Source organism: Rhinoderma darwinii, chromosome 5, assembly GCF_050947455.1.
Source record: "Rhinoderma darwinii isolate aRhiDar2 chromosome 5, aRhiDar2.hap1, whole genome shotgun sequence".
NCBI lineage: Eukaryota > Metazoa > Chordata > Amphibia > Anura > Rhinodermatidae > Rhinoderma > Rhinoderma darwinii.
The window spans coordinates 73002224-73015006 of NC_134691.1; the positions used below are offsets into that span (position 1 = coordinate 73002224).

At 42.0% G+C, this 12783-nt stretch overlaps 1 protein-coding gene across 3 annotated transcripts in view; it reads left to right on the plus strand.

Moving 5' to 3' along the window:
- Positions 1 to 12783, plus strand: part of C5H8orf34 (chromosome 5 C8orf34 homolog) — a 392453-nt gene that overhangs the window by 113430 nt on the left and 266240 nt on the right. For all 3 annotated transcript variants that reach the window (XM_075828255.1, XM_075828257.1, XM_075828256.1), the window contains exons 4-5: positions 8090 to 8218; positions 8470 to 8498. In XM_075828255.1, coding sequence (XP_075684370.1) covers positions 8090 to 8218; positions 8470 to 8498 — 158 coding nt within the window. The remainder of the gene's footprint in view (positions 1 to 8089; positions 8219 to 8469; positions 8499 to 12783) is intronic.

Consider the following 12783-nt stretch of genomic DNA (forward strand, 5'->3'; position numbering starts at 1 on the left):
ACGTCACAGCGTGATCTGGCAGAAGCTGGGCGTTCTGAAGAGAAGTGGATGATACTTCTCATCAGAACGCCCAGCTAGTAAAAGTATTAAAAACGCCCCGATGTACGCACATAATACACGCCCAGTTGGACTTTTACTTTAAACACGCCCAGTTGGACTTTTGCAAGCCTCATTTGCATAAATACAAAAATGGTCATAACTTGGCCAAAAATGCTCGTTTTTTAAAAATAAAAACGTTACTGTAATCTACATTGCAGCGCCTATCTGCTGCAATAGCAGATAGGGGTTGCAAAATCTGGTGACAGAGCCTCTTTAAGCTACATTTCCGGCAGAACATTTAAGCTTCATGCCAATCCCCTCAAAACTGCCCTGGCACACAAGGTTTTATACAGATTCCTGACGTCTTCTACAAAGGTCAGTCCCGTGAAAAACAGGATTTTGGAGGTTTGAGACTATATTATGGTTTTGCTTATTTGACAGTACCCTCATATATAATGTTATTATCATAGCTGTCCTTTTTGTCCTTTTTAGCTGCAATAGTCACCTATGGTTTTCCTTAGGATCAAACCGCAGTCTTCCCCAATAAATTTCCAGCATATTCTGACAGGCTCCTCAAAGATGAACCTGCTCTTTAAGGGTCTGTTCACACGCAGTAGCAAAATACGTCTGAAAATACGGAGCTGTTTTCGCCTGAATACAGCTCCTAATTTTCAGACGTTTTTGTAACTACTCGTGTTTTTCGCGGCGTATTTTACGGTCGTTATTGGAGCTGTTTTTCAATGGAGTCAATGAAATATGGCTCCAAAAACGTCCCAAGAAGTGACATGCACTTCTTTGACGCGCCGTCTTTTGACAGCGACGCGTAAAATAACACCTTCTGGGAACAGAACACCGTAAAACCCATTGAAAGCAATGGGCAGATGTTTGTAGGCGTAATGGAGCCGTTTTTTCAGGCGTAATTCGAAGCGTAAAACACCCGAATTACGTCTGAAAATAGGCCATGTGAACATACCCTAACAATTTACTTCGTTTTTTTTTTTATTCTGTAATGTAATTAACTTACCCTTTTGTAACGTCAATGGCAAAGAGAGAATGTAGAGTATACAGATAATTAGAAATTATTTTTTATAAAGGGTAAAGCCGGTGCAGCATTCAGCACTATAATGAACGGTTAAGCTTTGTCATGACCACATTGTGCTATTCGGAGAAGTTTTCCCAGTTGGCACATACATTCCAGTAGATGAATTCGCTGTGCAGTGAAGTGGCTTCTACTGAGATTCTCATGTTCCTGGCGATGCAGGTCATTAATATATTTATAAAAGAGAACTGGTTGTTGTGTAACTGAATGACCACACTGATAAGCGTATCGTGCGGACTGCACTGTGTGAACTTGCATTTAGTAATTAGTTAAGGCATAGACATTGCAGTCGGAGTTACACTGAGTTTGTTCTGCCATTCAGTCGTGCACACTTCTATTTTGTCCAATATTACCAGTTTATTGTGACCGTGTGATCCTTTATGAAGGTTTCATATAAATAAGGACTGGTTATTTTGTGCTAGGTATTCATAAGGCTGTATGCAGAGGCGTAGCTAGGTTCTCCAGCACCTGGGGCAAAGATTCAGTTTGGTGCCCCCCCCCCCCCAACCTCTTTCCCAACATCTCCTTCCCCCTTGCCATGTTTGTTTTCTCTACCAATCGACGTGTCATTTCTTTTCCACATTTCCTTTTATGTAACTCGAGCATAAAAACATTTGTACCTTTTACAAGCAATATAGTTCTATACACAACACCAGAATAGTGCTCAGTACATAAATACAGCCCCAGAACCAAGCTCAATACATATATAAAGCACCAGCACAAATACAGCTCAATTTAGTGCAAACCCTGCCATATAGGTTCACACTAAATTGTTTCCAGCTCCCAGCATGGCCCGAACAATGGTAAGGATATGCTGGGAGATGCTGTTTCACAAAAAATAAATCATATCAAAATCATACCACCCATCATCTCGCTGCAGATCATACAGTGACTACAGTGCTGATTAGAGGCAGAATAAGCATTTACATTAAGTGACTCACCGGTGACGTCTCAGATTCTAGTTATTTTTCTCCATCCGGTCCAGACCTCTATGATGACTTCTCCCGGTCACAGACCATTTCTGCAGTTTGCCGCTCAGATGTCTTCAGCTTCTCACTTTTCCAACATTTCTACACCTATAAATAAAGATAAAGTTCTCATTATACCACATACTATGCCCCTAAATATAATAGCGCCATACACTCCACCACTAATTATAATAGCACCATACACCGTGTCCCACACACACACTATGCCCCCTGTAGATAGTGCCTGCCATAGAGCCCCCTGTAGATAGTGCCCCCCCATAGAGCCCCCTGTAGATAGTGCCCCCATATACTGTAGCCCACCCCTTTAGTGTCCCACATATAGCTCCTCCTATAGTGCTCTACAGATAGCCCACCCCTGTATATAGCCCCCCTTTAGATTTAGCCCACCCCTGTATATAGTGCTCCACGTATAACCCAACCCTGTATATAGCCCCCCTGTAGATATAGCCCACCCCTGTATATAGTTCTCCACAGATAGCCTACCCCTGTATATAGCTCCCCTGCAGATATAGCCCACCCTGTATATAGTGCTCCACATATAGCCCACCCCAGTATATAGCCCACCCTGTAGATAGAGCCCCACCATAAAAAAAAAGCCCCCCCGTAGGTAAAGTCCCACTGTAGAAAAAGCCCCCCCATAGATAAAGCCCACCCTGCAGATAAAGCCACCCCTGTAGATAATGCCACACACTTTTTTATTACGATAAAATAACAAACTATTCAAACTCACTTTAATCCCGTTCCCACGCCGTCCGGCAGCAATGGAGACCTGCTCTCTACTGCGCAGGTCTCCTGGGGTTGAACACTTTCCTGTCAATCAGCGCCTTTTGACGACGCAAGTGGCGCAAAGTATCGCGCCGCTTCACTCGTAGAAAGGCGCTGAATGGCCGTAAGTGGTGGATTAAGTAGACCATAGGCCATGGGCTGTTCCACAAACTTGGGCTCCCCTTCCCCACCGCCGCTCTGCCGTGTCTATAGTGAACACCACCTTTTTGTGTGAGCATTGACAAATGGTTGTTACGATTCCCCTCGTCAAAGGGCTGTGTCCCTACATACTGACAGTCTCCAACCATCGCTGAGAGTATCACACTGTGTAGGGACACATCCTCCTGACAATGTGAATGGTAACACACATTTGTCTATTAGTCCTAGGTACACAGAGATATGTAGAATACAAGGATTACCTGCAACAGACATGTCAGGAGGGGAGATCCCCTATAGATCCTGTGACGTCTTCTCTGATGGGAGCCGTTTTCTTTTCTTCTCCATCTGACGCAGACCGTTATGGCGACTTCTCCTGATGAGACATCTTTGCCCATCACTTCTGCAGCCATTTCCAGCCCCTATAGAAACACACAAATTTAGACACCAAGGCCCAAGACCATACAGTAAAGGGGTGGTCCGGGCACAGACCGTTTTTTATACTGATGACCTATCGATGTGCCCAGACAACCCTTTTTACTCGACCACAGACTAGATAATAGAATACATACAGACCCCAGACCTTCTAAACAACTGAAGTCCCAAGACCAGACCCCCCCTAAGCAAATACAGACCCCAGAACAAGCACCCTAAATAAATACAGACCTCAGACCGGACCCCTAAATACAGACACCAGACCTGACCCCCTACACTAATAATGACCCCAGACCTGACTCCCTTAATACAGACCTCAGACCAGACCACCTAAACTAATACAAACCCCTAAATAAAGACCCCAAAACTAATACAGACCCCAGACCACACCCCCAAATACAGACCCCCTAAATGCAGACACCAGACCTCAAACTAATACAGACCCCCTAAATACAGACCCCCAGACCATACCGCCTATTCTAATAGAGACCCCAGACCAGACCCCTAACCTAATACAGACCCTAGAACAGGCCCCTAAATAGACCCTGTAAACTAATAGACCCCAGATCAGACCCCCTAAATACAGACCCCTAAATAAAGACCCCTAAACTAATACAGACCCTAGAACAGGCCCCCTAAATAGACCCTATAAACTAATACAGACCCCAGACCTCAAACTAAAACAGACCCCCTAAATACCGACCCCAGACCTCAAACTAAAACAGACCCCTAAATACCGACCCCAGACCACTTAAACTAACACAGACCCCTAAATATACAGACCCTAAACCCCTTAAATTGATACAGACCCCAGACCAGACCCCCTAAATACAGACCGCCTAAATACAGACCCCTTAAACTAATAGACACCAAACCTCCTAAATTCAGTCCCCAAACCAGGCCCCCTAAATACAGACCCATTAAACAAATCAATCCCCTTATACTTACATAGTCAGTCTTCTCTGTGGAGTCTTGTCTTGCTGCTGCTGGAAGTCCTACGGTCATGTGACCAGCAGGTCTCTAAGCAATAGTAAGAACTTCAGAGATGCGGTCATGTGAACTTATGTCTAAAGGTCCTTTTGCAGGACATACACAAGGCAGTTTCGTTGCGGTTTTTGCCGCTAGGTACCATGATAATCCGCCATTGATGGCCGGGCACGGAACGTACCAGGCCATTCATTGGTTCTAATTGTACCTGTGTACTATAGACGCAGGTACAATTATAGTGTAGGAGGGGGTGGCGCTGGCGCCCCCCTCTAAGTTGCGCCCGGGCACATGCCCCTCCGCCCCTCCCCCCCCCTAGCTACGCCCCTGCTGTATGGAGTGCTCTTCCTAACAGATAAAAGTATATCTGAGCCTCATTTGCAATGTATGTCAATCACAATATTTATTGACTTTATTTTTTGAAACTTTGGAGTCTGGTGTTTGTTGCGGATATGGGCTGGAAATAATATAGTACAAGAAATTGGAAAACGTCACTAAACAGTTCACACTGTATGATACCATTTTTTTTTTGTATTTTTGTAGTGAATCGCGCGTCTGCTGTGTTTTTATATAGGATTGGAAATCATTGTGTGATCATTGTGAAGTGGGAAAAATCTGTAATGTAAAAGTAGTCTGAGGATATGTTCACACAGTAAAAAAACGGCTGAAAATGACGGAGCGGTTTGCAGAGAAACCAGCCTCTGATTTTCAGACGTTTTTTAAGCTGGAAATTAAGCTTCTTTTGAGGCATTTTTCATAGTGTACAATGGAAAAAACGCTCTAAAAAACGCCTCAAGAAGGGACATGCTACTTATTTTATAACGCATATCGTTTATTAAAATAGCGGCGTAAAAAGATGCCCCCGTATGAATTAAAGGCCGTTTTTGCCATTGATTTCAATGGGCAGCTGTTTGTAGGCATTCAGCTACCGTTTTATCGGGCTTATTTCGGGGCATTTACACCCCGAAATATGCCTGAAAACACAGTGTGTGAACATAACCTTAGATCCGTGGGTATGTATTGTAAGGAACACTAGTAGACTGTTCAAAGGTTTTCATAAAAAAAGGTGTCGACATTATTAGCGTGAAAATGTGTCCTATATTTTTGTATTAGGCAAAGTCCCAAAAGATGTGGAGAGTTGGATCAGACTAGTAGACACGGTAGCCAGTAAAGAACATTTTATTTATAAAGGAAAAAAGAAAAATGATTAATTAGTGGTCCACGTGGTTGGATAACAGAAGTAGTTTTCTCCAAGATGTGTAGAAAAGGAGAGGAATTCATTTTCTTTTTTTTTCTCTCAATCCTGATTCTTTTTTAGTGCTTTTTTTTTTTGTGTACTCATTTACACGTGTGTTTTGTTTATTGAAATATAATTATAGAAAATAACCATAACCTTAAGTGTATGTTCACACAACCAAGTTTCAGACGTAATTCGGGCATTTTACGCCCCGAATTACGTCTGAAAAAATGGCTCCATTACGCCGACAAACATCTACCCATTACTTTCAATGGGCTTTACGATGTACTGTGTCGACGACCTGTCATTTTACGCGTCGCTGTAAAAAGACGGCTCGTAAAAAAGACGGCTCGTCAAAAGAAGTGCAGGACACTTCTTGGGACGTAATTGGAGCCATTTTTCATTGACTCCATTGAAAAACAGCTCCAATTACGTCCGTAATGGACGCCGCGAAAAACGCGAGTACGAGCAATTATGTCTGAAATTCAGGAGCTGTTTTCGCCTGAAAACGGCTCCGTAATTTCAGACGTATTTTCAGACGTCGTGTGAACATACCCTAACCATCATGATTGTTTTCATTTATTGTATTTAGTTACACTTCCAAGCCTCTCGTCTTTTGCTCCCTGTTAATGTTTTGTTAAATTGTAAATACTCACGTGTATACAAATGCAAAAAAAACTTTTCTCAGAAAGCTCCTTTTAAAGAGGCTCTGTCACCAGATTCTGAAATCCCTATCTCCTATTGCATGTGATCGGCGCTGCAATGTAGATAACAGTAACTTTTTTGTTTTTTTTAAAAACGTTCATTTTTGGCCAAGTTATGAGCTATTTGATATATAAGCAAATGAGGTTTGAAATGGACAACTGGGCGTTTTTTTTTCGTTATGTCCAACTGGGCGTGTATTGTGTTTTTAACTGGGCGTGTTTACGTGTATGACGCTGACCAATCAGTGACCAGTCAGCATCATACACTCATCTCCATTGATTTACACAGGAGCGATGTGCAGCCACATACACAGAGATTAACGTTAATCCAGTGTCCTGATAATGAATACACATGATCATCCAGCCTGGACGTCATGTGTATTCAGAATCCTGACACTTCTGAATCTTTTCTTTGAGATTTCTAGCAAGGGAAACGAAATCTCCCGAGATTACGGAGGTAAACGAGATTTCGTTTCCCTTGCTGCAAATCTCACAGAAAAGATTCAGAAGTGTCCTGATAATGAATACACATGATGTCCAGGCTGGATGATCATGTGTATTCATTATCAGGACACTGCAGTAACGTTAATCTCTGTGTATGTGGCTGCACATCGCTGCTGTGTAAATGAATGGAGATGAGTGTATGATGCTGACTGGTCACTGATTGGTCAGCGTCATACACGTAAACACGCCCAGTTAAAAACACAATACACGCCCAGTTGGAGATAACGAAAAAAAAACGCCCAGTTGTCCATTTCAAACCTCATTTGCATATATATCAAATAGCTCATAACTTGGCCAAAAATGAACGTTTTAAAAAAAAACAAAAAAAACGTTACTGTTATCTACATTGCAGCGCCGATCACATGCAATAGGAGATAGGGATTTCAGAATCTGGTGATAGAGCCTCTTTAATCCGCATATATTTTGTATACTTTTGTGTTTCATCTCCCCGTTAAACAAATTAACCAAAACTTCTAAATTGGGTGGTAATGGAGTCACACCTTTACCGCACCACTGCAAAACTGCATTCAAATATGTGTTTTTGCAATCTTTACTGCAATTAAATTGTTATTCAGATGAACGTAGAATACGCCCGTGTGACGGCCGTTAAAACTACGGTTGTATCACGGACGCATGTATTTCAATGGGGCCGTTGTTTCAACGGACTGTGTGATGGGTCCACTGAAAAATAGAACATGTCCTATTTTCTTCAGTTTTCATGGATCCCTCCATAGACTCAAGTCCATGAGGATCCGTAAAAAAGGGACTCGCACGGGGGCAACTCAGACGTGAAAAACTGCAGTTTTTCACGTCAGAGTTTCCCCACGTTCGTCTGAATAAGGCCGATACCATGAAAAAAAAGTGCATGGTGTAACTTTCCGCTGCACCTTTAAAGCCACTATGTGTAAATGTACCCTTTAGTTTTATTTACATATGGACATCCTCTTTCTTTAATACAATTCATTTAAAATTACACTTAAAGTCATGTGAGTACAATATAAGGCTGTGTGTACACAATACATTTTTGTGCAAAAATGCCCGGCAATAAAACCACAAAACTGGGACATCTATACACAGCCTAAGATAAGTTCTTTCTGTAGTTGCATTCTTATTATTTTCAGAGAATCTTATTTCAATGCAATTTTTTTTTTTTTTCAATTTGTTTTTCCATTCTCAGTGCCCAGATCTATTGAAAATCCAGAATGGGACTGGAGGACAAAGCCTGAAAGTCGAGATTTTGATGAATTAAACCATATTCTTCAAGAAAGCAAAAAACTGGGGAAGGCCCTTGAGAATCTGTCACGGAGTAAGTCTAGAACAAATGTGTGTAAATATAAAACTGGTCGCTGCATTGTGGTAAATTTAAAAAAAATCTAATTAATATCCCAGCATATGTACAATAATTGTGAAACATATTTTCTTTTCTGTCCTCCCTGAGCTCGCCCTGAGATCCCTGAGATCTTAATACTTCTGATTTTCTTCAGTTTTTTTTTCTTTAACAGCATAGAAAAACATTTTACAATGTTAAATTAAATTTGTGAATTCTGTTTTCCACAGGTATTGCTGTTTCAGATGAATTGGAACAGGTAATATTGAAATATACAATATGAGATTTTTTTTGTTTTTAGTTATTGTCTCCAATTTTTTTTATGCCTGGAAAAATATGTAAAACGAAGAAATTATTCTTTATCAATAGAATCAGTCCAGAGAACATTTCATGGCAGTGTTTTCTCAGAAAAGATGCAGCAGAAGGGAACATTACCTGATCCGGCTGCTCTATCCCATGACTAAATAAGGCCTCATACACACGAACGTAAAAATGGCCATAATTACAGCCCGTGATTACGAGCCCATAGAGTTCTATTGGCCATGGGTACCTTCCCGTTTGCTTACGGGAAGGTGCGCGTGCCGTTGAAAAATATGGAACATGTCCTATTTCAGGCCGTAATTACAGGTGGCTACGTGTGTGCACCCGTAATTACGGGAGCGTTGCTAGGTGACGTCAGGGGATAGTCACTGTCCAGGGTGCTGAAAGAGTTAACTAACTCTTTCAGCACCCGGGACAGTGACTACCGCTGGAGTTAATAGTGTCAAAAGTTAACTTACCTACTTTTTCCTCCAGTTCGGCCTCCCGGGATGACATTTCATCCCATGTGACCGCTGCAGCCAATCACAGGCTGCAGCAGTCACATGGACTGCCGCGTCATCCAGGGAGGTCGGACTGGATGTCAAAAGAGGGACGCATCACCGAGACAACGGCCGGGGTACGTATGAACTTCTTTACTTACAATCGCTGCGTTCCGCTGTGGAAACTCTACCCAGAATGGCTGCCCCTTCTCTCTATCCAGCACTGATAGAGAGAAGGGTCTGCCAATTAGTGCTGTGCAATTTTGCAGAGAAAACGGGTCCGTAAATACGGGTGGAATACTGGTGACACGGGCATGGGTCCGTAAATACTTGTGGAATACGGGTCGAATATGTGTGACAAAGTACCCGTATTTACGGGAGGAAAAAATACGTAGATGTGTATGAGGCCTAAGGCTATGTTCACACCTGCGTTGGTGTGTTACATTGTTTTGTTCTGACTGAGGAGCAGAACAAGGGAATAACGGAAGCAACGGTTCTGTTGCACAACAGACACCGCCAGCGGTTGATGGAACCAATTGACTTTAATGGGTTCCATCGGCTTTCCGTCTGAGTGTCTATGATTTTACCAGAGACAACATCTAGTTATCTCAGCCGAATCTGCGATGGAGGACCCAAAGGTGAAATTCACACGAACGCTGTGTTTTTTGCGCGTTGCAGTTCCGTGTGCCATAAGTGTTTGGTGCGTTGCTGCGTGATTTTCACGCATATGCCATCCTTATGACACGCGGTTTTGATTTTTAAAAAAAGAAATGAAGGAGGTGGTTTTATTTTTCCCTTAATTTCTTGATCTACTGTTGCGCGAATCAAGAGCAACACACGGAAGTGTGTCTGTGTGCTGCGCGTCATTGACTTCAATGGGTGCGTGATGCGCAAAACATGCTAAAGTATAGGACATGTCGTGAGTTTTACGCAGCAGATACACGCTGCGTGAAAATCACGGACTGTCTGAATGGCCCCATTGCGTTACATAGGTCCGTGCGACGTGAAACACGTTCGTGTAAATAAGGCCTAATGGAGCCTCTAACGGAGATGTTACCAAGGCCTAATATGGTAGGCATCCAGTTTGGCTAAACACTATGATGACTACATTAGATAAGACCACATTTTCTAGAGCTTCAGGCTTGCTGATGTTTATTTATTGGCAGCATGCCTGTGTGTCGCAATATCACTATGGGCTTATGGGATAATGGCGGTCACCTTTCAATCATTTCTATTTCTCATTAGCGATAATAATTCAGCTAGATCTTTGTATACTCTGCTAGCACTGAGAGAATGCAGTCTTAGGCTGTGTTCACATCAGCTTTGCCCTTCTGTTGAGGGGTTCCGTCTGAGTTTTCTGTCGGGTTAACCAATCAACGGAAAGGCAAACTGAAACCTCAGCTTCCATTCCCCTCACCATTGATTTCCGTTTGTCACCGTTGTGACAGGCTTCCATTGTTTTTTTTACAGAATCAATAGCGCAGTCGACTGCGCTATTGGTTCCGTCAAGAACAATGATGACCTCCGCATATGAGGCGTTAAAAAGAGAGGGTGGCCCCCTCTGACAGCTCATCGCCCCCCGCAGTGAGATCGGGGGTGACGACGGTTGTCATGGCAACCCAGGGGCCTAATGAAGACCCCAAGGACTGCCTTCTCTCTGCCTCTGCTAAGCCTTGCCTGTGGCAGGGCTTAACAGAGGCCTGTAAATATTACATCATACTGCAATACGCTAGTAATTTCTTAATTGTTAGTATGCTGCAATGCAGTGTATTGTACCAGCGATCTAACGGTTCGCTGGTTCAAGTCCCTTAGAGGGACTAATGAAATGTGTAAAAGAAAGTGAAATAAAGTTAATAAAATTAAAAGTTCAATAAACCCCTTTTCACTCTAAAGTAATGAAAAAAATAAAAAAAAGTTAACAAAATTGGTATCGCTACATCCGTAAAATTCGGAACTATTAAAATATAGCATTATTTAACGCGCACAGTGAAATTAAACATTTAAAACACCAAAATCTTTGTTTTTTGGTCAAATTAGCTCCCCAAATTTTTTTTATAAAAAGTGATAACAAAATTATATGTACCATAAAATAATACCGATAAAAACTACAGCTCGTCCGGCAGTTATGGCTTTCAGAATGTGGCGACACAAATCAAAGGTTTTTTTTAACAAAAAGTTCTCTCTTTAAAAGTGGTAAAATATATTTAAAAAAACTATATAAATTTGGTATCATTGTAATCGTATTGAGCCACAGAATAAAGTTAAGTTATCATTTTTACCGCACGGTAAAATCCGTAAAAACCATAGAGGAATCGCAGTTTTTTCCAATTTCAGCATGGAAGAATTTTTTTTCAGTTTCCCAGTACATTATATAGTATATAGTTCGAAATCTAAAATCTGGTGTATTTATTTCTAAGCATTTTTGATAACTTTATATTTATATTTTCTAGTTTTACATGTGCTTGATTGAAGAGGCTCTGTCACTTGTTTAGTAATGCCCTAACTCCTTGCTAATCTAATAGGCGCTCCCACACTGATAATTATAGTGAAAATTGTGTCCCCAAAAAAATATTATTTAAAAAGTTATGAGCTTTTTTCTAAATATGCAACTGAGCCTATACTTGACAAATGGGCATCAACACGAGCGATTCTCCTGAGGTGGAGCCTCCTCACAGCCTCTGACGCTGACCTATCAGCATGAAGCTGCTTCACACAGTTTGAGAGACTGAGGCTGGAGGGAAGGGGGATCACTTCAAACAGCTATATCTCTTGCTGTGGACCAGCGGTTCTGGTGTCATATGAAAGAGGAGATTCTAATCTTTCATATGACACCTGGATCGCAGTTCTAGCTGTGACACAACCGGAGATAATCACCAGTTGAAAACAGTCGGCAATGGAAGCTGTATACTTTTTTTTTAGACTATAAGAAGCAGTTTCTCTCTAAGAATCTGAGCTGTAATCTTGTCTGAGGATGCCAGGAGCAGAAGACTGAGCTCTGAGATTCAAAGGTCTTTGCAGTGCAGTGTAATGGAAGCTGCATGTCCTGTGCTGTGTATAAGATCTCTGTGTTATCTGCTCACTGAACAGTCACATCTTACACACAGAGTTCTGTCATCGCACTGTTCAGTGAGCAGATAACACAGACATTAGTACATATACAGCACAGTAAATCTGTGCAGGTCCTGATCTGCAAGGACCTTCTAGCCACGCCCCCTCCTATGTACAGAGCAGCAAGTACAGTTTCAACACCATTAACCCCTGCCTCTCCACACCTCTGATTTCTGGTGAGTTCAGGGGAGGATGAGAGCACTATAGCTGCCAGTATCTTGTATTTCTATCTGACATTGTTATAAGGCACTGTGGCTGGCATTGTATTGGGGCACTGTGGTACCCTATTGTCTCAATATTACTCAGGAAATGTACAGTTAAAAGCAAAACCTTTTTGTTCTCCTCTTTTATCCTGCAATTTATGGATGCGTCTTATGGTCCAGTGCGTCCTATAGTCCGTAAATTATGGTACTATAGGATCACACTGTGTTGCTGGGCAGGGAAGGGGGAGAAGCTGTATGCTGATTGGACAGCGTCATACAGAAAACATTGCACCGCCCAGAGTGAAAAGAAAGTCACCTCCTTTTTGGCTATTAGAGCAACATTAGAATATTTAGAAATATGCTCATAACTTTTCAAATAATAAAAGTTAAAAAAATAATCAGCAGCAAAGCGCCTGTTAGATTAGTTAGGAGA